The following is a 26,853-nucleotide window of genomic DNA, read 5'->3' as shown; positions in this document are numbered from 1 at the left end:
TTTAGAAATGGCTGTATTACTTGAACCTTCCAAGATTTTTTAGTGTTAGAATGGCTTTTAATTTGGACATATTCTTTGTGTAGATGTTCAATTACAATGTGACCTTCTGATAGCTGCATTAGATTATTATAATTAGGTAGATAGATATCAAGTGATGTGTTTCAGCATGTATTTATTCTCAAAGGAGATACTACTTTAAGGACACAAGCCCTGGGAGAGCCTCACCTATGAGAGTGAGAAAAGGAGAAAAAATTCTGTTGAATTTCTATTTAAGACAGGATGGATCTCCAAGGAATGAAAGTATGAAGGAAATCTGTTCACATGTGGACATGTAAACATGCCTTCTTGTGGTAAAATGAAAAATACAAAGAGAAAAGGAGACCTAAGTTCTAGGTCATTTTTTTCTTAACAGGTAGAAAAAAGTTTAGGGATGCCTGGGTGGCTCAGTAGGTTAAACGTCTGCCTTGGGCTCAGGTCATGATCCTAGGGTCCTGGAATCGAGTCCTGCATCGGGCTCCCTGCCCAGCAGGGAGCCTGCTTCTCCCTCTGCCTGCTGCTCCCCTGCCTGTCCCTCCCGCTGCTTGTGCGTACGCACTCTCTCTCTTGCAAATAAATAAATAAAATCTTTAAAAAAAAAGGAAAGAAAAAGGTTTAATTTCTCAAAGGATACAGCAAAACCTAGAGCTATAAGTCTAAAAGAACACCAAGGTATATCTCAGATCATCCCTTACAAACTTAAAATTCCTACTAATTAATCATCATCTAAAGACAGGTACTGACCACCTTCTTCATAATTCACATGCTCTTTTAACAACATATTCTAGAATCTCAGTCTTCATCTGAGTGGCTCTATATGTCAATTATAATTCTTAACTTATACATCTGAATCCCCTTCAGGAATGTAGTCATGTTACATCCTCCTATTTTTAAAATTGAAAAAAAAAAAAGTATGCCTTTCAATTCACAGCTGTGCCTTCCTTCCATAATTTAGGACGGAAATTAGGAAGTTCGGGAGAGAATTAGGAAAACCAACTTCTAATACTTACATGATTTTTTTGTGTTTTGAAACAATGAATCTGTTTATATTTCTCTGCCTCTTCATAACTGTTTTTCGGGTTCAGATGGCATCTGCCTAAAATACCTAAGATTAAGCATGGATTCTAAAATATACTATTAAGGACTTGCTTTCCAAGGTGACTTGTCAAAATTGCTTGCATGCTGAGAGGGCAGGTGACCAGTATCAGGAAGCAGGTGTTATGTTCCTGTGTGTGTAGCTCAGCACCTCAGCCCTGCAGCCCTACCATTCAGCAGGATTCCAAATCTACCTCACTCAGGTCTGTACGTAGCACTCACTCCACTTGAGCTCCTACACAATCTGTGGCCATCTTTTTCTCAATAAGGACAGTGTCAGGAATTCAGCTGGCTGAGCTTTAGGCTAAGACAAGACATGAGCTGAGAGAGCAGGACAGCTCAGCATGATGTCACATTCTCACAAAGGTCCCAATCATCAGTATGTATGTAATGCCTGGACTGTTGTATTATCAGATGGATAGGGCAGGAAAAATCACTTCCACCTCACTTCTCTTTCTTACTTAAAGGATAACTGACTTGCATATATGGAACAAATCTGTAAATTAAAACATTCCTAATAAACTACAAAACACTAGATTCTAGGTTCTAGAATGTGAATATAAAAATCCATATGAAAATATTTTTGAATACCCAAGAAGTGTGCGGAAAGAGAGAAAAAGAGAATGACTAAATTAATAATGCTAAAACTGAAACCAGTCATTAGTCAGTGTCCATCAGCAAAACAAAGCCAAGGGTAACACAGAAAAAAAAGAAGAGATACAGTCATTGATGATTCTACTGGAAAATGCACTGTACATGCCTAAGGTATTTCTAGCCATTGCAAATATTTAATAAATTCCTTGTTTTCTGTGTAAGAAAAAATTTCTTTAGTTACTGACAAAGTTTTACCAAAAAAAGGATGCAGTCCTCCTCCACTGATTTTTAGGTATGAGGTATGCAACTTAGTGTGATGACTGATAAATTATGAAAGCTACCAGAACAGGCTGCATATCACAGCTTAGAGTCATCTTAGATAAAGAACCTTAAAAATTGTAATAAGAGCTGAATGATCTAATGTAAGAACATAAGGGCTCCTCCACTTTATTTTTGGAACCAAGAAAACCCACAGCATTAAAAAATATTAAAGCTTACATTTGAAATGACAAATGCAAGAGTAGTTTAGAAGAAAATTATGTTTTATGTCTGGATCCAAAAGCTCTTCCAAAGGCAACTAATTTTTAAAGTAAAAATATGCCACCATAAAAAAAAAATAAGCTTTTCTCCAGGAATATTCTAGTTTCACTTTTTCTCTACAGTAGAAATTGGCAGCAGAAGAGAATTTTGAATATTAACAACTGAATCAAATAAACATCTAGCAGATAATTTACATAATAAATTGATTAACAAAAAAAATCATTTTTCCCACAGCAGTTGTATATTTATTGTGCTGAAATCAGGTAGCAGGGAATGAATAGGTCTGGGGAACCAGTACAGAACGTTCACAAAGATTTACAAATCTCTAGTCATTACACACCGAGCAGCAAAGACAAAGGTGTCGAATCCTTTCAGGTCAAACCATTGTAAGTGTTGCAAATAGTCTGTATTTCTCATGACTGCATGCCTTCCGGGGGAAAAAGTGTGTAATTTTGATGCACAATAAATATTTTATAGTTTACAAAATATTCTAAAATAGTTTGTCTGCACAAACAGCATATATCCTGCACATGCAGTTTTGACATGTTGAGATAACTTAGAAATATTCATGCTTTTTTTTTTTTGGTCATATTTTCTCTTTCTATAATGATCCCTGGTCAACATCCCTTAACAATTCAACCTATGCAATAAGATAATGTACAAGTTCTCTGCGAGTGTATTTCCAGTTGTTCATTTATATTACATGAAACACTTCATTTGTAAATAGTAAACTTCATTTTCTGGTTCTGACTACTCTTACTTTTATTCATTTTGTGTCTTAACAATGAACACCATGTAACAATCACTCACTAAATTTAATGATCTTTAGCACCAAGGAGTCAAGAATATTGCACCAAAATGGGTTTACACTTCATATCTAGTTAATAAATAAGATCTTGCAACTTTGTCGTAAGGAAAATATCACTCCAAAACTAAACATATTGAAAGAGAAGGATAGTTTCACAGAAAAGTTGGGTGTATGCTATTTGTAAAAAAAAAAAAAAAAAAAAAAAAGGCAAAAAAATACTAGCGGATTCGAAAGTTAATATTGAAATTTACATTAGAGGACTCCTTGATTTTTTAATTAAAATTTATTTAATTTTAAATGTTCTTTCCAACAGAGGTAGGTATATTTCCACATATGAAAAGTCGGTAACAGCCACAAATCAAAACAAGGAAAGCCTGATAAAAATCAACATATTCTCTTCTAACAGCACATAAATGTAGCTCTTTTATGATGTTACTAATAAAGATGAGTTGTTTCATGTTCCAATCAGACAATAATCTTAATTTTCATAATATATTTCTGATAGTAACAGGAGTATTTTGAAAGGCTGCCTTTTCATCACAAAAATTGTTTCCCACAGTGATTTGTGCCGCAAGTCATGGTGACCTTTGGGTCGCTAAACAGGATTTTACTGTAATTCTTTCTTATTTTCACCAACACCATCATCATCAAGCCTCTAAGAATCTACAGAGATCATCAGATTTTTTAAATTTAATTACAACCAAAAGGGTATATTCAGACTAGAGGTGGAGAGATTCGACCATTCCAGTCAGCAAATGAATTCAAATGTGCAAATTTTAAAGTATCTACCGTTCCAGCTTCGGACCAGAAAATGTAAGGTAACTGATTGTAATCAGTAGGTAATACTAATTTAGCCAAAAAATTCATACTGTGTTTCTGTGATCATCTGACTGAAGAATGTATATAAGATACATGAAAAATCTCATGCTTTAGACAAATGGATATGAACAGAGGGAGAGCCTCCAAAGTCACATAATGATTGCTTTGGTCTGGACAACATCAAGGCTAATAAAAAAAAAAATGTTTAAAATAAAACTTCATAAATAAAACATCCGGGCATTGTATTTAACACTTTACTCTATCTAAAGGTTACTAAGACATAGAGCACATTTGCCTTTTTCTCTCCACCTCCAAACCCTCATTTGCTTCTGTTTTCCCTGAAATTTTATATGAAATGGGAACTTCCTCACTGTCAACAACAGTTAAGGCCCAGTTCAATTTACTCTCCTTTTGCTTTTCCATTTTTCTGCTTTTTTCCATTTTCTAATTGTTTCTCTGATTTGCTCACACCATTTGCTGAAATACCATTCACAGCTGTTTTTCCAGTTTTTGCTTTCTTAGGCTCTTTGTATGTCCGAACATAGAAGTTAAGAAAGAGAAATATGAAGCTGATCGCGTAGGCAATGAGGGCCCAGTGCATCCATTTGGGGAAGGGACAATCTGTGTAAAGAGACAGCGCTGTGTGTCCAATGGTCACATGGAACTGAACCTGAAAAACAAAACAACAATGTAGGAATTGTAAGTAACTTCTAACAACATCAGAATCTTCTATCTAGCTAAGATAGGCCCGAATCTTGCCACACTGTCCAAAGTTCAATAGACTCCAGCTCCCTCTCATCCACCAGGTTGCAGCTCAGATGTCATCCCCTCAGCAAGGGCTTTCTGCCAGCTAGGACAAAGGAACTCCATCCAGCTGGTGTTCTCAATCCCATTAATGAGGGCTTTTGTTTGGTGTGGGCTTTTTTCTTTATAACAAAACTATCTGGACTTCTTAACTTCTTGATTGTCCATCTTCCCACTAGTATATAACTTCAGAGGGTATGGCTCTGTGTTGCTCCATGAGGAGTCCTTGACACAGGGTCTGGACTCAATGCGTATTTGTTGGATAATGTTGAATGATGTTATTAATGAGAGGGAATATCCATGGCCTAAGAGAATAAACTAATAGTACCATACACTCTTTTTGATATTTGTTTTCCTCCCACATTTTAGACTGATTTTTTTCCACAAAACTATCAGTGGAATGGTAAATATACTTTTAAAAATGAACCTATCGAAAGGGTTCATTATTTATTTCTTACAAAATAGCACACAGGTAATACTGTATTTGAATTAACACTATCCTTGGGGCACCTGGGAGGCTCAGTCAGTTAAGCGTCCAACTCTTGATTTCAGCTCAGGTCATGATCTCATGGGTCATGGGATTGAGCCCTGTGAAGGGCTCCATGCTCAGTGTAGAGTCTGCTTGAGATTCTCTCCCTCTCCTATCCTCCCACCCACCCCCTGACCCCATGTGCTCGCTCTCTCTCCCTCTCTAAATGAATTAACACTATCCTTTACAAATTAAGATTTTTTGTAAAATTTAGTAGATATTTGAGAACAAGTGCAAAAAGACTCACTTTCAACTTTAAAAGTTTTTAAAAGAAGAAAAGCCAAAATTAAGATGCTTTGTAATTCAGATAAGGCAAATCAGTTGAAATTCCAATATATCAATAAATGAGTGGTTCTCAATATAAGAATTATGAATTCCACAGTGTTAACAAGGGTTAACTTTTTACAAGATTAACTTACATGATTAACTGTTGTGAGAACTTCTGGCTTAGAAATATTCAACTCTTCACGAAACTGACATCCTATTTGGAATGGGCAATTGTGTTTTTTCTTTTAAGCATAGCATTATCCATATTATTTATTATATTAAATATGATTAAATTCATTTATTCCATGTAAGCCCCAAATTTAGATCAGACTAAAAAACTTTAAATTTTCCATGGAAAAATCCAGATTTTAAGAACTTTTGATTTGACAATGGTTCTTAGAACCTAAGTCACCAAAAGGGTTACGTATATATGTGTGATTAAGTATGGCATCACTCAAGGAGGCTCAAGTGAGGACTAGATATAAAGAGTTCAGATGACTTTTGTCATCTCTTCATTTTCTTGTGCCCATTTTCTAATTACTGAAAGAAATGAATTACACCAACTATATAAACAGCTTGCACAAAAACTGGAGGAAGTTTCCTGTAGCATTTTAGTTACAAATGAATCTTTCCCACCCAGCATTCCCCAAAAGTTGTGTTTCCTGTTCAGCCAGCCAGCTGTTTAGCAACTTAAATAGCATTTCCAAATGTGATCCCACTGATAAATAGCATTTCCAAATGTGATCCCACTGATAAATTGTGCGCATGCTATCATTACAGCAAATTATAATAAATTCCAAGGCTTGAAGAACAGCGACCAGGTTGGTGTGGATTTCCACTTTGATGACTGGGCTAGCACCTTGCTTGAATGTTTCACTGAGGTACCCAGACGCTACAAGAAGTCCCACGAGGGGTATGTGCTGAAAATTGTCTGCTCTAAAGGCTAGGATTTGAGAATACCTAGCTCTGCTCTCTAGGACTGTGTGTTAGAGAATTAAGAGGAGTTCTCTTGTCTTTGTTCCCTTCCTTTATCCCACCCTTTCCTTGGTTGTGTGCCTTCTCTTCAACTTTTATATCCTAAATGTATGGGATCTGTTAACAAGGACTGAAAAATAGAATAGAAAACAAAATTCAAGCAAGAGCAGGATGAAGAGAGGTAATAATAACATTTTAAGTTAAAAAAAATCACCTGACAGAGAACTTACATTATTTTTCTGGTCATATATGAGTCTATGTACTTCACGGTGTGCTTAGATCTTGACTCATCCATTTCACAGATATTTTTAAAGAACATTTCTCTTAGACAAGAGTTGTGTTTAGTCTTTTAAGAACATTAAAAAAATTAGTGGCAGTGACAACTAGGTCTATGAACAAGAAGCTCAGAGCCAAGCAGCCTCAACTCCCACAGCTGGAGCACAGAGAAAGTCAACTTTGTAACAGGAAATTGTCAAGGATAACTTAGCCCTTAAAATTAGTAAATTCAAATATTTGCAGTGTTTCGCCAGAAGCAACTTTAGAAGCATTTAACTCACCAGCTGCAACATGGTCAAGTATCGTTTCCACCAAAGATACTTCTGAATCCACGGGCCAAATGCAGTTAACCCGTAGTATGAGTACATAATCACATGGATGAAGGAATTCAGCTGTGCTCCAAAAAATGCTTCAGAAAAACAGAATTATAAGGTACAGAAAACTTTAGTAGGCAATAAGCCATCTGGACATAAAATAAATGAATCCACATTATTTTCTAACATTTAATCTTGAGTACAGATTAGGAATAAAAATTGTAAAGTAGTAATAATGGAAAAGACTTCTCTTCAGATCACATTAGGTATTTTTAAAGTTTAGACTCAGGCTTTTAGCATATAAATAAAAATGAGTGTTCTTCAAATGCAAGGGGCTTTCACAGTGGCAAGTTTCCAAATGGAGTACCCCAGTGACTTAAGTATGCCATAATACAGAAACTATTGCCTGTATTATTTTCCATGCTATTATTCTTGGGAAAAAAGTCATGGTACATATAATTGTTTAAACAGATTTTTAATGGGGCACCTGGCTGGCTCAGTTGGAAGAGCATGGGACTCTTGATCTTGGTGGGAGTCGTAAGTTCAAGCCCCACGTGGGGTATAGAGATTACCTAAAAAAATAATAATAAGGGGCGCCTGGGTGGCTCAGTCGGTTAAGCATCTGCCTTCGGCTCAGGTCATGATCCTGGGGTCCTGGGATCGAGCCCTGCATTGGGCTCCCTGCTCAGTGGGAAGTCTGCTTCTCCCTCTGACCCTCCCCCCTCTCACACTCTGTCTCTCTCTCTCTCCCAAATAAATAAAATCTTTAAAAAATAATAAAATAAAAAGGACCTTTTAAAAAATAGATTTTTAAAGCCTCATTATTGCCTTCAGATGGCATACTAACATATCAACATAAACATATCAACATACACGTATCAACAACAAAATAGTACTTATTTCTTAGGTTTCTAAACAGTTTTAAATGAAAGTAGAAGGCAAACTGTACTACTATAATGACCTGTACCCTGGGTCCCCAACAGAGAAATAGTCTGTTTCCAGCTCAGTGATGTAAATAATCTTCAATTTACAGGCATCTGAAAAGCTGAAGACCTATCTTGACCAAACTGTGAATTCAGATCCTCTTTAACAAGGCTATTTACAATTTCCTTTGAGTAAGAACCAACAGGTTCATTTAAGGCCCATTTTAGAGCAAGAGTGGGCTCTGGGCTTGGACTGGCGATGGAGGCTTCAAACTGAGAAGTTAAAGCTTAGTATCCTTTGTCTCTCTCTCTTTTTTTTTTTTAAGTAGGCTCCACACCCAGTGTGGAACCCAATGCAGGGCTTGAACTCACGACCCTGAGATCAAGACCTGAGCTGAAATCAAGAGTCAGATGCTTAACTGAGTCACCCACGTGCCCCTAGCTCAGTATCCTTTGAGTCAGAACCACTATAATTGCTCCCCATCAAAAATTATTTGCTACATTTAAGATTAGTTTATGCTTATCTCTGAGGCAAATCTTTAGGTATTTAAGTAGCCACAGATAAAAAGCCAAAACTTTGCTTTCTTCAAATTTCTTTTTTTCTTCATATTTCTTTAAAATGAAATTAACACAGAAATAATTAACTATGCAAGCAAGTTAAAGACCAAGTCAAATTTCCAGCTTCTCATTACTTTTCCACCCAACACATATACATAATTTAATATATGCAGGTATGTCCCAAAATACTCACCTTGTCCCCCTGCGACCCATTTAATTCCAATCCACCACAATGTAAACATTGTACAGTGATGATATACATGAAGGAAAGAGACTTGGTTGTTTTTCTTCCTCAGGATAAAAAACACCGTGTCCAAATACTCAACCCCTTTAGATACAAAGTACCACCACAGAGCAGCAGCTATCTATAAAAAGAAAGGAAAAGCATGTTACAAATACCAGAGTGACACTATCATATGGTTTTCCATTTATTGTTAAGTTAGTCCTAAACAATCTTTATTGCACAAAATGTACAAGGCACGGAATCATTTTTGCCTAAGTAGGTGCGAAACCTAGGCATCTATCCATGGGGAAAAGATGGGAAAGAAAGACTCCAAATCTATATTTACCCAGTGGCAACGATTTAGAGAAAATTTTTAGTCTTTTACATAGATAGATGTCATGAAGTACCAAACTGCTGAACACAGAGCTATAAATACCTTCATACTGCTATGTTTTTCAGTGTGGCAGAAAAATCAAGATACTTACTTTGTAAAGGTATTTCAGTTGTTCATGCTTAGCCTATACTATACCTCAGATATTCTTGCAAGTATGTTTGTGTAGCAACTGGTCTCTGTTAGCTTTGGTCTCTCACTTTAACATGTGCAACAAAATAAATACCTAACCACAGTACTTTGTATTAGGCAGTAAAATCTTTAAAGTGGTAAATTAAAACACACAAACAAACAAAAATAACAAATATTTCCTAGGTCATAAATATAATCCTACTTACATGAATAAGTCCTTTCTTTTCCTAGGCTCTAATTAAGACACCAGATGGTACAGAAAGATTACGTTACATGCTGAGATTAAGGATCCAAGGATCCAGTGAGAGGTGACCTCTGTAAATGTTTTAAAATATTTTACAAGAACCCAACTATAAGAGTAACCTAAACTCAACATTTTTTATGTTACCTACTTTCTATGATGTGTGTCCTATGTACAAACAACAAAGAAGACAGTATATAACTGAAATCTGTCTATAAATCTTTGTATGTCAAGGGTGACCAGAAAGTAAAATATAACATTATATTACCAATGGTTTATTTTTCTGCAAATATAATAAAAACTGAGTTTATACCTATACAAATTGTGCTATGCTTAACTTACTAAACATTACATAGTTTATACAACATTTGTTTTTCCTCAGACTCTTAACAAATGAATTAGACTCTATGAGTTTCTATTCTTGACCCAAAACACAAAAATCCAAAATATCATCTTTACACTAAACATGGAAATTTTTTGTTCTTAAGTACTGCATTCTAGTAATCCAACACATATTCACTCTCACACAATCAAATAGGACACTATAGCTATGAAAACATTTTAAATTATGTACTTTTAAAGAAAAGCATAGCTTTACTGACTCAACACAATCCTATACATTTTTACCACTCTATGAAAGTATGTTTTTCAGAGTGGGGATTATAAAATTAAACCCATTTCTACTGATGAATGGTATTTTGAATATACTTACCCTAACTTCATTAACATTATCAGAATAATCCACACTCTGGCAAATATAGCTGTATCCTGCATTATATGATCCCATGAATAACTGGAAAAAAGGGGAATAATATTTAAAATAAAGTTTTAGTAGATATGGAATTTAAAAACACTAAATACAACATGCAACCTTTCAAATTATTTTAAAGAGCAATTTTATATAAAAAAAATTGAAATTCATTAAACATTTAATGTGTTGGGAGTTTCTAAAATTTGCTGTGTGTCAATTTATTCTAAAATTGAAATCTAAATTAAAAATCACATGTAACTCTTGGCTGAGACTTCAACTCTTATCTACTTTATTATATCAAGAGAAATTTTGATTAACCATGACTCAGATCCAACAGGTGCACTGATTTCTATTCTTGATCCAATGTGGTTTATATCTAACAAATGAGGTCAAAGTATCCAAATAAATTAAAGTTTTTATGAAGTTGAGATTCTATAGACTAAGTTGTCAATTACAGATTTTTTTAAAGGAGAGTAGTGTTTATTTTCCTAGCATTTCACCAGCCCAGTTCTCTGGGTTCATACAGAATTTTAATGAGGAATCTCTTGGGAAACAAATTCCTTCCACTTGGGAAAAAAATTCCTTCCACTCTTACAACTTAAAAAATGCCTATGTCAATCTAACCTTTAGGATTTCTTTTCAGAATGTCATGGAGAATTTGCTGGAGTCCAGAAAAGTACAAGATGATTAGCAGCAACAGTGTATAACAGTTAACTCATTTTTGTTCCAACCCAAAATACAATGATATTATGTAATAGGATTTAACTCGAAATCAGTATTTTACATCTGCATATTTTGATCAAAATATGACCAAACCTGAAACTGCTAAGAATTATAAATAAAGAGCTACAACTATTTACTGACTACTTACACTATGAAAAAATTATTTCACTTATCTCTGATCTAGAAGGCAGGTGTTTATCCCCAGTTTACAGATGGGGAAAATAAGTCTCAGAAAAGTTAAATTACTTCTACTGTCAGTTAATAACGGTTATTTTGGAATCTAGTGTGTCTGCTTCAACATTCCATTTTAAACAACTGTCCTATACTTTCCAAATGTTTCATATTTTTGTTATCCAAACATAAAAAATGTCAATAAAGTAAAATTTACTTTTAGAGTAGACAACAGTTATCTTGGGATACAATATACAATGATGGTTTTTACATATTCTAATTTCTTAATTTTCAATAACCCTGGGGAATAATAAGGTGACTTTAGTTAAACCTACCTCTCTGAAGATAAACAGGTTAAGCAAAACCATTCCAAAATTATAGATAATGAGCACTAAACGCATCTGGAAAGGTTCTCGGTCCTTCATCCATTTCGGACCCAGCCACACGAACAGGAGATAAAGCGTACTTATACAGAGTGTAGGCCATGGAGACTGCATCAGAGGCCAGTTCTCCACACGTTTATCTAGAGAGAACAAAACATTAAATTCGTTAAACAATAAATTTGTTTGGAATGAACGTGTTAGGAATTATAATATTTCAACTTAGCTTTTTTCCTAATTTGACCAAATGCGGGTCAGTTTTCTTTGAGTCACGACAAAAATACATGACATTAAAACCAAAGATATGAGACCAATTCTTGTGAGTAGCTTTTGAAAATAATGTTTCATCACATACAGCACACATTAAGTTTTATAGAGACCTAGAGAACAAAGACCAGAAATAAACCTTGCTATAAACATAGGACAAGCTGGGCACGAAAAGCTGATGAAAGACTACATAGACAGAAAATAAATATTTTAAGGAGAAACTTGTCTTTCATATTAAACATGTGAAATGTATCAGTACAGTTTGGAAGCTGCGCCCTCCTTGCCTAAAGCAGGAGAAGAATAGTAAACTGAAGAGGTAGAGCAATGGAAGCCATTCCCTGGAATATTTTTGGATACTGAGGACAAGAGTACAGTTATATTTGGGGTAAAAATTAGGGGGATTACAGTTCTATGATTTCTTTAAATGGAAATCATCACATTCAAGACATTTTTCTTTTTCTTTGATAGCAAGAGCCTATTTAGCCATGAATATAAACAACTTATGTGCTTTTCTCTAAAGCTGTAAGCATTTACCTCATATGTGTATAAATATTTCATTTAAAATGAGTCAACTGTCCTTAATATTCAAATATGCAACCTTGAATCAATTTTGTAATAAGAGTTCCGCCACAAGTAACATTTCTAAGAGAAGAATGATAATGAAATATATATAGGGTTAAAAAAAATTTGTTTTCTAATACATTATAAAAAGGTACTGAAATTTATATTTCTGAAACTTAAACAGCATTTTATAGGTTATGAATCTAATGTCTAGTTTATGCTTGGTAATGCAAAAACACTTCTATGTTCTATGCTGAGGAAAAGAATGTATTTTTAAAACAGCAACAACAACAAAAAATCCTACCTTTCAGTCAGTTCCTAAGACCTAGCCTAAGTGAATTTAACTTAATTTCTCATTACAATGTCCCACCATTTAAACTGTCAGCTTTACTAAAACTATATATGCAGAATAGCTCTGGATTAGATAATTCGGTTTCAAAATATCTTACTTAAAATTAGTCTGTTTCTATACACTATTGATAGAAAATAAGATAAAAGGAAAGAAACAGAAATGGAACAATGTTTAATCACACAGTCTCCAAAGTCAGGAAGTGACATTAACTATGTTTCTATAAAACAAGAGTTGTTAGAAAGATGTGCTAGTGACTTGGAAGAAAAACACATATGAAAACAAGAAAAAACAAAAACTGGTTTTATTTCAGAGTTTACAGGAGAGGCTTACTATCTATCTATTCATGGAAATTATGGTTCTGTCACTCAAATCAAAACATATTCCAGAGTTAAAAATAAACTAAAACACTTACATGACAAGAGAGAATAATCCTCTTATGAGAGGGTGTGGCTTAAAAGATGAGTGGCTGACTTTTGTTGAAGGCATTGTACCACTATGGTCTTATCACTGATTGTTTGCTTTTCTTTATTATTGTCATATTATCCTGCTATGTATCTCTCTATGACAGAGTCCACCTTAAAACATGGGGTATTTATCTACTTAGATATTTATTTTCTATAGGAAAAAAACTTAAGACAAACTTCTAAATCCTAAAGCCCTGCTCTACTCACTTCAGGAACTAGAGGAGTAGCTGCGGCTTCCTATTCCTATCCAGAAACTAGAGGGTAGACAGTTTTTTCCATGCGTTTGATACAAAGAGCAAAAGGATTCTGTTATAAAATAATCCCATGTAACAAAGAGAGGAATATAAATTCATCAGTAAGGAGATTCTAATTTCTAATATCACAGATTATATCACACTCTTTTTTTAAAAAAGATTTATTTAGAGAGAAAGGAGAGAGCCCGTGCGAGTGGGGGAGGGGCAGAGGGAGAGGCAGAGAGAGAATCCTCAAGCAGACTCCCCACTGAGCACGGAGCCCAATGTGGGGCTCGATCCCAGGACCCTGGGATCACGACCTGAGTCAAAATCAAGAGTCGGCTGCTCAACCAACTGAGCCGCCCAGGCGCCCCAATTCTATCACTCTTAATCACACACAGAATTCCTGCTGACTTCAAAGTAAGTTCTGAGCAACAAGTTGAAAAAAATGAGAGAAACAGGTAAAAAATTTTCCCAAAATCAAGAATAAATAAAAATGCTCATCCTTTTTGATGTATAGTGTGATTAGCCCATGCCATTCTCTCCTTCAACAGAGAAGTTTAAAGACAGAACTAAGAAAGACAGTGAGAGGAAGAGACATGAGTAAGAAGCTGAAGATCTGACAATATGCAACACTAACAGAGGCCAACGAAGAGTGAAAAGGTAGAGGGGAGTAGATAAGAAATAACAGAGATATTAGAAAAGACATTCTAGACTCTATCAGTAAACAGATGGGCTGAGTTTTAGTATCAGCTCTACTACTGTGCAGAGGACTTAAAGGGCACAATCTGTCTTCATCCCTTCATCTATAAAACCTGCTGGAAAGAAGGGGAATGAGTTAGTGCTTCTCCAACTTGAATGAGAAAAAAATCACAGGGGTGAGGGGCATAGTTAAAAGGTAGGTTCTGACTCAGTAGGTCTGGGGTGCAGCCCATTTTTAGGAAGATTCTGCATTTTCTAGGAAGCTCCAACTGATGCTATGTCAATATTCCATGGACCACCCTCTGAGTAGCAAGAAACTAGATAATCCTTTAGGTTTTTTTTTTTTAACTTCTGAAAATTGTTACTTTTAAAAATGATAATTAGGAGGAAGAATGGAATTGAAGGTGAGGAAAACTGGATCCAAAAAATGGGCAATTTTCATTGGTCAGGGGACCCACTGTGCACGCAAGTTCCTGCACATTTCTAAACCACTACGGCACTCATCACACTGTCCTGTGACTTTCCTTGAAAATGTAATCTCCCTGAAGGCAGGGTCTGGGTCTCTCATTTGTGTACTGCAAGGCTTATCAGGGTGCTTAAACAACATTTATTTGATGAATAAATGATGAGTGGGTAATTTTTTTCATATTAGTCCTTTATTCTCTAACCCTTCAAATAAAATCCAACAGTACATTTACTGATATTCCAGTTTTCTTCATAAAGCAACCTTTTCCTACAGCTCTTCCCAGATCCTCCTTTATGCTGGCATACAACTTGAACCTGATGTCAACAACACTTCAATCCAGTATTTAGGGGGTACATGTGTGCTCTCTCTATAAAGCGCGCAGTGTCTTTACTTCATTGCTTTCTCCAGGGAAAAAAGGCAGTGCCCCCATTTCTTTATCCAACAGTGCAAGTCATGCATTCAATCAGCATCTACTCAACAAAACCCTGTCTTCAGCCTATAAAAGGCCACAGTTCACACACCATCTCTTTCTCAAATTAGCCCTTCAGCTCACCAGGGTCAGAACGCTCTCAAAAATCCTGCCTCCAATGAGCATTATGGAAGCTGTAGTAACTGTCAGCTACCTGAAGCACAGCATCACAATGCCATCCTACGATGATATTCACATGATATTTCTCCATGTCTTTGCAGTTATTTGTGTCTTTCTAAATATGCATAAATTTTTCTTTAGTACTTCTGACAAGATTCAAATATCCATGCTTCTTTTACTTGTTCCCTTTTCCACTTAAAGGGAATGAGTGAGTCACAATAGTGTCATACAATGATATGAAAATTTACCATTAATAACAGGTCCCCCCGCAAGTCTTGACCCCAAAAAAAAGAAAAAAGAAAAAAGATGTGGAATTGTGGAATTAGAACAGTAAAGGAAAATCATGAATACTGAAGCTTTATGTATTTTATATAACCTTAAAATAATGTATTATCCAGCCTTTCATGAACTCAAATGTTTCAATAACATATTTTTACATGTTGCCTTTCTTCAAGAAAGATGTGTGTATTTGCTTAGATTCCCCTCCCCCGTTTTAATGAGACATAATTGACAAACTTCACTGTTTAAGTGTAAGGCATACAGCTTGATGGTCTGATTTACACATAATGTGAATGAGTTCCACAGTAGGTTCAGCTAACGTCTATCTTCTTCATATAGATATAACAGAAAGAAAAGAAAGAAGAAAAGAATAAAGGGAAAAAAATGTTTTCCTTGTAAAGAGAACTCTTAGGATTTACTCTTAACAACGTTCCTGTGTATCATACAGCAGTGTTCTAGTCATCATGTTGTTCAGTGTATCCCTAGTGCTCATTTAGTTTACAACTGGAAGACTGTACCTTTTGACCACCTTCCTCCAACACTCCCCACTCCCCTCCACCTCTAGTAAGGACAAATCTGATCTCTCTTTCTATGGGTTTTGTTTGTTTCAAATAACATATTTCAGGGGTAAATTAAATCTTCTTAATTTACTTAAATTTGAGTTAAACTGAATCCAAATATAGATTATGCACATTAGAGTAAAAAGAAGACATATTTCCAGTATACTGTCAGTATCTGAATTCTACAGTTATTTTTTTAAAGATTATTTATTTATTTATTTTTGAGAGAGAGAGCGTACAAGCAGTGGGGAGGGGCAGAGGCAGAAGCAGACTCCCCACTGAGCAGGGAGCCTGACGCGGGACTGGATCCCAGGACACTGGGATCATGACCTGAGCCCAAGGTGGATGCTTAACCGACTGAGCCACCCAGGCGCCCTCTACACAGTTATGAACAGGATTCCATATCATGAATTTATTAGGGGAAAAAAAAATAGAGAGAAAACAATTAATTGAAACCCTGTTCTTCCTTCCACCACTGAAGTCAAATTCTGTCATCAAGGAATACCAAGATTCAAATGGGTTTTATATAACATTCTTAGGAATTCTCTATTTGCAACGCTTTGGGGTGGGGGAGGGATCAATATGGCACAAATATAAATTAACTCTAGTTGATTTATTTGTCAAATTGTCCTATATTTTGTAACTATTACTATGTTTATTAACATATTTATGCCTTCATGTGTTAGTGATTTTGCCCTTATTTTGAGCTTATTAACAATTTTAAGCCATTACATGGAAACCTTTACCTAAACTAGGGCTGTAGAATTTTAGATTTAGATTTAGATTTAGATATGATCTCTTTATCTTTTTTTTTTTAAGATTTTATTTATTCATTTGAGACACAGAGATATATATAGAGACAGAGCATGAGCAGTGGGAGGAGCAGAGGGAGAGGGAGAAGCAGACTCCCCGCTGAGCCAGGAGCCCGATGTGGGGCTCGATCCAAGGACCCTGGGATCATGACCTGAGCCGAAGGCAGACGCCCAACCATCTGAGCCACCCAGGCGCTCCATGATCTCTTTAACTTAACAGTGAGATTCAGAGAAGTCAAGAGCCTCAGGTATCCCAGCAGCTATTCCAGTACCACTCAGTCTTCACATCCATTAATTTTAAGGGAGACAATTTCCATCAATTTCTTCCTCAATTATTGGTATAAGTGATATTTTAAGATAGAACTGTGACTATCAATCATGTTTCTTCAAGGAAAAGAAAATAAAAGAGACCTACAAAATTTCCCTTAGTAGAAAAAAGGACAAGAGATACACCAAGTCTCACACTTTCTTAGGTGCTGCATCTGACAGAACTGGTCTAGGATCATGAATGCTTTGGAGGCCATGCCACAAAGAAAGGTGGGAAAAAACTAAGGATGTCTAGCCTAGAGAAAAGAAAGAGGCCTCATCAATTGCTAAAAGACCTAAAGAGAGCTCAGATTTATTCTCTATTTCTAGAGTGTAGAATTAGAACCAATGAGAAGAAGTTTTAGGAAGCTGAATTACACCTAAATTCAGAAAATTTCTAAGCAGTGGGTCTTTCCGTAAGTAGAAAGAGCTGTCTTCTTTGGCAATGAATTCCTTATCCTCCTTTTAAATTAAATTTAAGCAAACCTAAAGCTAAGTATTATAGAAAATAAGTTCAGGAGCAAGAGGCTGCAGCGAGAGGGTTTGGCGCGATGTCTCACACCATTTTGCTGGTACAGTCTACCAAGAGGCCGGAAGGCAGAACTTATGCTGACTATATATCTGTGAATGAATCCATGGAAGGTGTTTGTAAAATGTATGAAGAACATCTGAAGAGAATGAATCCCAACAGCCCCTATATCACATATGATATCAGTCAGTTGTTTGATTTTATTGACGATCTGGCAGACCTCAGCTGCCTTGTTTACCGAGCTGATACCCAGACATACCAGCCCTATAACAAAGACTGGATTAAAGAGAAGATCTACGTGCTCCTTCGTCGGCAGGCCCAACAGGCCGGGAAATAGTTGAGTTAGAAGCAGTAGGGGGATGGGGGTGGGCTTGGAACACAGGTGTGTACAGCGTGCTGTAGTGGAAGTTCTGTATTATAGTAATCCTGTTTCCATTTTGGTATACTCTAGCCAGGATTGAATGTATTAGATGAAATATGAGGATCTTGTTCAATCTGAAACCCCCATTGCCCCCTTCCCCTCCCCTTTTTTTTTTACTTAAACATTTTTATGATAATTTAGATTGAAGTTGTTTGTCAGCTAATCTTGGTTCCAGTCCTTCAAACTGTTCATATCTGCTTTATAACATTCACTGTACTAACCCTTCTTCAGGTTGGGGTGGGGGGGTAGAGACAGTTTAGTTACATGCTCAAGATAAAGTCAGTGAAAAATGAATAAATGTTCTTTAGTTATAAAAAAAAGACTATATTTTAATAATAAGAATTACTAAGACACATTACCTTAACCCTTCTGGACCCTTAAGGGGTAACTTTTTCTCAGGAAATCGTTTCCATTTAGAACATTTTGATTATTTCATAATGCTCATGCCAAGTAGGATTGATTTATTTACAAACATTAGTTAGTTCACTAATCATACAATTTTATCTGTATGATAAAGATCATGTAATAGTTACACAACTGTATGTTTTTGTCATATAATGGTTACACAACTGTATGTAATGGTTATGTAATGGTTACATCGTTACATGGTTACAATACAGTTGTGTTTGTCAAAACTCACAACTGTTAACTAAAAAGAGTTAGTTTTATTATGTGTAAATTATACCTTTATACAAGTGGGAGGAAAAATGGTATATCTGAAGTGGGGCTTCCTTCAAATACCCTCCACCAACAGGTTTTTATTTTTAACCTGATCTGTATCTTAAAATCACACAGCATGATAGACAGATAGAACAGACTTTCAGGTAAGACTCTCCACCCCTTCTGAGCTAAGTGATTTGGGGGAGGTTATTTGGTTCTTGCTTCTCAAAACTCATTTACTAGAAAAAGGAGACAGACATAAAAAATCTATTGCTTTGCAGGATGATAAGTGTAAGTCGTAAGGACAAGGGGACAGTCTTAAGAACAGTGGTAGGGCAGGTGAGAGGGGACAAGATGGACTTCAAGAACAGACATTTAAATTGTTTCTTGAAGAAAAGGAAGAGGAATTTGCCAAACAGAGAGGAGGAAGGCCTTCTTGCAGAGAGAACCATATGTATAAATAGCCCCAAAGCAAGAAGTAACATATTTATTCTGGAAACTAAGCAGGCTTGAGGTAGCAGATACTTACAAAGAACGGTGACTGGAGCCTTATGGGTCAGAGCAGACCTGGGAGAGTCTTACAAACTATGCCGAAGAGGCTAGAATCTGCCTGGTAGATAATGGGGAGATGCTTAATTGGTTAAAAACAGGGGATCACATTTAGCTTTTAAAAGATAATGGCAGAAACGATGGGAGATGGACTGAAGGGGAAGAGGAGACCTCAAGAGGCAGAGAAACCAGTTGGATCAGTGGTTCTCAAACATCTCTATATTGCTGGGCCACCCACATAAGAACAATCTGTTGAAAGTGTAGATTCTTAGGCCCCACCCCAGATCTACTGAATCAAAATCTCTGTGGATAGGGCCCAGGACTGTGATCTCAAAGTTCCTCTGGTGATTCTGGTGGGCAGCCAGCTTGGACACCACTATATTGCAGAAGTTATGGAAACCTGAATTTAGAGGGCTGCACTGGTGATGGTCAAGATAGGCAGATATGAAAGTAAAATCTACAGACTTAGTGACTGAATGGATGTAAGAGTTAAGAGTGAAAGAAAAGTTCAGGATTAGTCCTAGATTCTGGCATGGCTGGTGGCAGATGGTGAAGTCAGGATCCAGGACAGAGCCTAAAAGGAAGAGGAACAGATCTGGAGAGATGACTGGGTGAAATTTTAAACATCCTGTGTCTGAAGTAGTTGTGGACACCTGCTGGGTGGAGGTATCCAGTAGGGTCTCCCAGCACTGCAGACACATGGAGGAGTCACTGGTAATGAAAATCACATGAGAGTTTGAGGTCACAAGGGAAACAGCACGTGGAAAATGAATAAGGATTGAACCCTGGGGAACACTTAAGGGAAGAGTGGGAGAAATGGCAGCGAAGCAAGCAGAGAAAAAGAGAAAATAACATTGTGGGGAGCAAGAGAGTACAATGTCTTCAAAATGATGGGGTAGGTAATTGATGATTATAAATGGAGAATCACCTGTTCTTTTCTTTTCAATGAGGAAATAACTACTTCACAGGGTTGATGTGTGATGATTAAATGTAAAAGTCGTAGCACACAAGAATGCCACAAAGTTGTTCCTTCGCTGTACCCTATTCCATCCATGCCACATTTTCACACAGGTATGTCTTATGTCAGGAATAATCTGAGCCCCTCCCATTAAAAGTCAAGTCCTTTGATGTCTTCTAGGCCTTTTCTTCCTGATCTAGAGAAGTTATCTAGGTTCCAAATATTGACTCTCCAGTCAGTCTACCAACATTAGAATCCTAGCTTTCTCATTTACTAGGTAAATACACTGAGTGAATTACATAAGTCTCTGGCTTTATGGATGATAACAGGGTTGCTGGGAGGAATAAGATATTGCTAAATGTATGGTGCCTGACACAGAATAAGAGCTCAATAAATGTTGGCACTGTCATTATCATTGACAATAATCAAACCATTAAATCCTCTTTTCCAAGAGTTTAACCAAATTAAAGGGAAAATACCATCCACAATTATAAGAGTTTAAACTGAGAAAACAGAACATTTTATAACATATACTGAGAAAAGAGCATATTCTATAATGTATTGCTCATACATAACAAGCCTAAATCTGACTTTTGAATTACTTAGAGAGGTGTTTAAAAAAAAACCAAAAAAACACTCTTTTTTAAGAAAGTATAAACCAGATTTTAATAAATAATACCTGTAATCCAATAGTTTTGAAGTAATCCAAGTCCTTTAGAAACCTCTACTTATATACAAACAAATGTAATTAATTCTTACAGCAAATTATCCCTATGTATATTAAAAGAACTTCCTTAAAAATCTCTAATAGGTTGGGGTACTCAGTTGAGCGCCCGACTCTTGATTTTGGCTCAGGTCATGATCTTGGGGTCCTGGGATCGAGCCCTGCGTCGAGCTCCATGCTCAATGGAGAATCTGCTTGAGGTTTCTCTCTCCCTCTTCCTCTGTCCCCCCCCCCCCCCCCCCCACGCTTTTTTTCTCTGTCTCAAATTTAAAAAAAAAAAAAAAAAAATCTCTAACAGACCTCTTTTTTGTTTTGGAAAGGCTGATTTTTCTTAAAGCTTTTTAAAATTCAGTGTGTTTGCCAGTCAGAACGAACTTTATCCCCTAAGTAGTCTAAGGTAGTTATCATCTCCCAAAAGAAAAATCAGTAAAATTTTTAATTTTTAGGACATCCAAATTCCTAGAATTAACAAGAGTAAGCACAAGACAAGGAAATAATCCTAGTCAGGTAATGACTTAAGAAGACACATGGAACAGAGGGAGTGTGGTAGAGGGGCAAGAGACAGGAACTGAATTAAGAACAACCAGATTCCAGGTCTATCCGTCATGTGCTAGCCCCACAGCTTGGACCTGAAACTCCTGGAGCCACAATCCTCCTATGTAAAATGTGGGTAATAAGATTATCCAAACCACAGAGTTGCTTTGAGGTTTAAATTGATAGCCCTCTGTAAGAAGCCCCTCCAACATTAACTCTTTTTTGCACTTAAACGTATTGAATATGTATTTCTTTTGAAACCTTCAACGCACACTATGATTACCTCTATCATATCATGCAACTGTCCTTTTAGTCTGTTTAAGTGTGTCCCACACAGACTGGGCAGGGGCAGTATTATTATTTCTATAGCCACAAAGGCTTGCAAGAGTAGATGTATCCAGCAAATGGCTGAGGATTAACAAACTGAATGAAGGCCACAAAGTATCTAGAAAATAAATATTATTATGGCAACTACTACTGTGAAAATAGATATTGGAGACATTTCTCAACTGCCCTTTTGATTCAGGTAAAATGAGCAAGAGTTATTGATCAATATTTTTCTAAAAGATGTAGAAAATCTCTGTTGGGATAAAAAAACAACTAAATGTTCTATAGAAATGCATGCCATTGTTTGGTTTTCTTAAATATATTTTTAAATCAATAGCTTAAGAACATTTTTAATTCTTCTTTTTCCATATTATACATAGTAGGAGATTATCAAAGAAATTAAGAATCCTTCATTCCCTTGCTATTCAAAATGTAGTACTCCAGCAGAAAAGGATCTCCCGGAAGCTTGCTAGAAATAAAGAATCTCAGGCCTCAATCCAGACTACTAAACCAGAATCTGTGTTTTAATAAGATTCCCAGGTGATTTACACATTAAAATCTAAGAAGAACTGCTCTAGTCTACTCATAAATGTGGTCCTATTTTATATAATATATAATCCAGTCATAAAAGCTTGTTTTATTTGTTCCTAGAGTCTACCTGAATGAGTAACTCGCTTTTTTTTTCTTTTAACAATATCTACATCTATTTAACCTGCTATAAACAAAAGAAAAACACACGCCTAACAACCAACTAGAGATACTGAGTAGCTTCAGGAGTATATTCAAGACATGAAGAAGTATGTACTATATATTATTTTCCAAAATTATTCAACCTTCTTTGCTATGTTGGAACCAAAAGCTGAAAATCAACACCATGTTTTTATATCTCTCTACTAGCCACTAATATACAAGTGATATTGTTAAAAATCCATTTCCATTTACTGACTACAGAAAAATAACAGTCAATGTCACCTTGTACACTAGAGATTCCCCCAAAGGGAAACTGCAGTGTTTTTCTTAAGGAGGTATTCAATGCCTTCCTCCATTTATTATAAAGGTCATGAGGGCCAGAGCCACAGTCCTTATTCCTCAATGTATCTGTAACAATGTCTAGTATACAAGCACCCTCAAACATTGTTAGGAGAAATTTTTAATGAAAAACGTAGGTAACTGTTGTCAAGAAGAGTTTGAGAAGGATTTTATCTCTATAATAGGGATAAACCAAATGACACTATAAGGCCTCTTCTAGGTTCTAGTCTAAAATGTGATGTATAATATATTTTCCACCCCAGGTAAGATCTTGGGTATCAGTGAGGTGAAAAAGGCAGAAGTAGAGGAGAAAGGGTCTTCACACAACTGGATACAATGGACAGGTAACGATCCGAGATATACTCTAGAACTGAAGCACAGATTCTGAAGGTGGTGGATGATTAAGAGTCCAGTCAGTTCCTATTGAGTCAGGGTGATGAGCAGGGAAAATTTCTGCTTTAACCTCCCCTATGTCCCCAGGAAAGAGGATGACGGTTTCAGCTGGAAAGACTGCCTGGATGAATGAAAGGAAAGGGCAGCCCTTACAGGGGGTGGACCAGTCAGAGGCTAGGCCAAAAAATGACCAAGAGGTCAGTGAGTGATGGGCAGACAGGAGGAATGGAGGTCCTTTCCAGCAAGGCAAGGGTAAGCTGCAGCATCTGAGGGGATAAGGGGGGAAATGGCCTGAAAGCAGAACAAGAGGGCAAAAATGTTTTATGTAACTCAGTAGTATTACAGTCACCTAAGAGCCTGAAAGAATGGATGGAGGAGTTCAAAAACAGAAAAAAGGAAAGAAAAATTTTGGTTCCAAGTTTGCCTGAACAGAGATCATGATAAAGGCAGAAAGTGAGAGAAATGATAAAATTTCCCACAGAGAGCAGATAAATAGGGATGGACTTGGAAGCTGCAAAGGAGAAAAGACAGTAACACAGATGAGCTGAGTGAATCAATAAGTGTTACAAACTGAAGAGTGATTACTCTGAGTTTAATATGGGAGGGTTAGTACTAGATGGAGAAGATCCAAGAAAAGTCAGTTCACTCACCTGGAAAAAGGGAATAATAGTATGCAGCCCAAAGGAGTATGAGGATCAAATGTAGTAATACATGCGAAACATTAGATATAGTCCCTGGCACTTAGTAAGCATCCAATAAATGTTTGCTATTATTACTGGACAGTAAAACAGTATGAACAGGGAACCCGTCCTGCATTAGGAAAAGGTCACTGATGTGGGAAGGTGAAAGATCTGGATTAGGTCCCAGCTTCATTACTTTCCAGCTGTGTAGTTTTTAGTCTGTTTCTGCATCATGGAATGATTAAATAATACCTACTTTATGGGGATGCTGTGAACATTAAATAAGGTGTATAAAATGCACACTACAGGATGTCATAGTCCATAAGGGTCCTGCACTAGAAGCTCAATAAATAACAGTGAGTTTCACCATGTGCAGATTATATCTAAATCCATCATTAAAAAAATATAATGCATATATATATACATATTTTGGACCCTTGAACAACATGGGTTTAAAATGCAGGGGGCCACTTAAATTCCTGAATTTTTTTCAATAAATACAATACTATAAATGTATTTTCCTTATGATTTTCTTAATAACATTTCTTTTCTCTAGCTTTATCATTAAGAATATAGTATATAATACTATAAGAAAGTATGTTAATTGACTATATGTTATGGTAAGGTTTCTGGTCAAAAGTAGGCTATTAGCAGTTAAATTCTGAGGGAGTCAAAGGTTATATGTGGATTTTTGACCGTGCAGGGGATCAGCATTCCTTAATCCCTGCATTATTCAAGAGTCAGTTGTGTATTTTTCTCCCAGACCTCTTATTGCCCCAAATCCCCCCACTTTTTGGCATTTTTTTTCCTTTTCCCTATGAACGGGATTTTATGATTATGTCATCATATAAATGTGTTTTTGATATAAAAGAATGATGCCTCACACCCTGGAAGCCAAGATAAAATGCAGATAAGTGGTTTCCTTCTCACCCCATTTTCACATTTTGTTTGACTTCTCAGAAAAAGCAGTCATAAAACTTCCTCCCTGTACTAATCTGGGAGTTCAAAGTCCAAACATCCCCCTTAGTGCCACTAATGATCTTAAGGATTTAAGAAAATTGAAATGGTGTTTCCTTTTAGCCAAAAAAAAAAAAGACTGCAGACACCATTGGAGCGTGTATATGTGTTTTTTTTTTAAAGATTTTATTTATTTATTTGACAGACAGAGATATAGCAAGAGAGGGAACACAAGCGGGGGGGGGGGGGGGGTGGGAGAGGGAGAAGCAGGCTCTCCGCTGAGCAGGGAGCCCGATGCGGTGCTCTATCCCAGGACCCTGGGATCATGACCTGAGCCCAAGGCAGACCCTTAACGACTGAGCCACCCAGGCGCCCCGAGTGTGTATGTGTTTTAATGGGAACTGTGGCCATAATCTTCTTATGCTAACAGTTCCGTAAGCTGGAATATCCAATGGGTAAAATACTATTGGTCCTGAATTTTTTCCTTTTCACCAATTACCAATAGTTTCAGATTCTTACACTGTGAAATTTGGCAAACATTTCCATAATTCTCTTTGAATATACTTTCTTTGTCCTAGCCACTCCATCATATAGAAGTCAACTTCATCTTCTCAGGCTAAATACCATTTTTTATACCTTACAGATGTATATTCATATATATGATTTAAACATATAAATTTATATAAATAAGTATCACTTTTTAGTTTAATCTCATACAACAGCCCTTACAGTACCTTTGAGTATTTCAGATGCTTTTCTTTAGATTACCTCTGGTGGTATTATGACTTTGTTCAGATTTAATATTCAAAGTACTGATACTATATAGATAAGATAGCAGTATAAGATAAGGTAAAGTCAGAGAAAATATATAGGTCAGAGAATTGATTATTGCTTTCCTGCTTGGCTAGTGTGATGGGGAGACAAGAGCACTGGGCTAAGAGACAAAACAACCTGTTAAGCCCATTTCCACTACAGTGTTCATCCACAAGTGACTTAATTTCTATGACTCTCAGAAACTTCTAAAGATATGAAAATAACAATGCCTGCCAGGCCTATCTTCCACGGTTGTGAAGTTCTTGGTAAAAGTGTAAAGCAAAAAACAAAGGCAAGTTTGTCTTCCTTGTTATTTGCTACTTTCTAGCCATTAGGTACTTTTTTAGGCAACAGCTATGCATTCTCCTTATAAAGCCATTTTACTGTAAGCTGAAAAAACAATAAAAGAATTGTCAACAAAAATAAACTAGCCAGTTAGTTTACCAGCAAAATGAGTTTATGGGAGGATAGCAGAGGAACTGCAATTTTGGACATGCAAACCACGGTGAGCCATAGGCAAGTCCTGAGAACAAATGAGGAAAGCATCCTTTTAATAGAGGGAAAAACAAGCTGGCAGGGGTTATTTAGAATGATCCACTGGAAGAGGGTGACTGTTCTGGGTTGTGGCAACTTTTAATTAGCTGGGTTGCTGCTGGGCCAGGAGAAAATCATCCTCCTGCTGGGTGGGGTGTTAAGGTAAGCCTCTTCCTGTGGGTTGGAGTGTGTAAATAGGCTGTGACAAGTGGTACATGCCTGAGAGTTGCCCCTTCAGAACTTCCCAACTCCATTTTTTAAAATTTTATTTTTTTTTATTTTTAGTAATCTCTACACCCAATGTGGGGCTCGAACTTAAAATCCCGAGATCAAGAGTTGCATGCTTTTCTGCCTGAGCCAGCCAGGTGCCCCCCCCAAATCCATTCTCAATGAGCTTTTCCTTTACTCATTTTCACAGAATCAACTGTTTTACCAATGAATGAAAGATCATGTCTAGAGGTACTATATTAATTTTGTATGAAATGTTTAAAAAATTATGGTAAAAAGAATTATGGTAAAACGTACCATAAAAAATTATGGTAAAACGTACTTAATCATTTTTAAGTGTACAGTTCAATGATGTTAAGTATATTCACATTGCTGT

General features: G+C 36.4%; 2 protein-coding genes across 3 annotated transcripts in view; one reads left to right on the top strand and one right to left on the bottom strand.

Moving 5' to 3' along the window:
• Positions 1-2,157: 2,157 nt before the first annotated feature.
• The window catches only part of ELOVL4 (ELOVL fatty acid elongase 4), a 32,141-nt gene continuing 7,445 nt past the window's right edge, over positions 2,158-26,853 (bottom strand). For both annotated transcript variants that reach the window (XM_032409396.1, XM_032409397.1), the window contains exons 2-6: positions 11,506-11,693; positions 10,238-10,318; positions 8,732-8,903; positions 7,025-7,152; positions 2,158-4,562 (exon numbers count right to left, since the gene is read on the bottom strand). In XM_032409396.1, coding sequence (XP_032265287.1) covers positions 4,293-4,562; positions 7,025-7,152; positions 8,732-8,903; positions 10,238-10,318; positions 11,506-11,693 — 839 coding nt within the window. In that variant the 3' untranslated portion in view covers positions 2,158-4,292. The remainder of the gene's footprint in view (positions 4,563-7,024; positions 7,153-8,731; positions 8,904-10,237; positions 10,319-11,505; positions 11,694-26,853) is intronic.
• LOC116635450 (enhancer of rudimentary homolog) lies at positions 17,071-18,647 on the top strand. The gene has a single exon (XM_032409398.1). The coding sequence runs from the start codon at positions 17,693-17,695 to the stop codon at positions 18,005-18,007; it is 315 nt and encodes a 104-aa protein (XP_032265289.1). The 5' UTR covers positions 17,071-17,692; the 3' UTR covers positions 18,008-18,647.

Source organism: Phoca vitulina, unplaced genomic scaffold (assembly GCF_004348235.1).
Source record: "Phoca vitulina isolate PV1807 unplaced genomic scaffold, GSC_HSeal_1.0 scaffold11, whole genome shotgun sequence".
NCBI classification, from domain to species: Eukaryota; Metazoa; Chordata; class Mammalia; order Carnivora; family Phocidae; genus Phoca; species Phoca vitulina.
The sequence above is the reverse complement of the archived record's forward strand: the minus strand, read 5'-3'. Positions and strand labels throughout refer to the sequence as shown.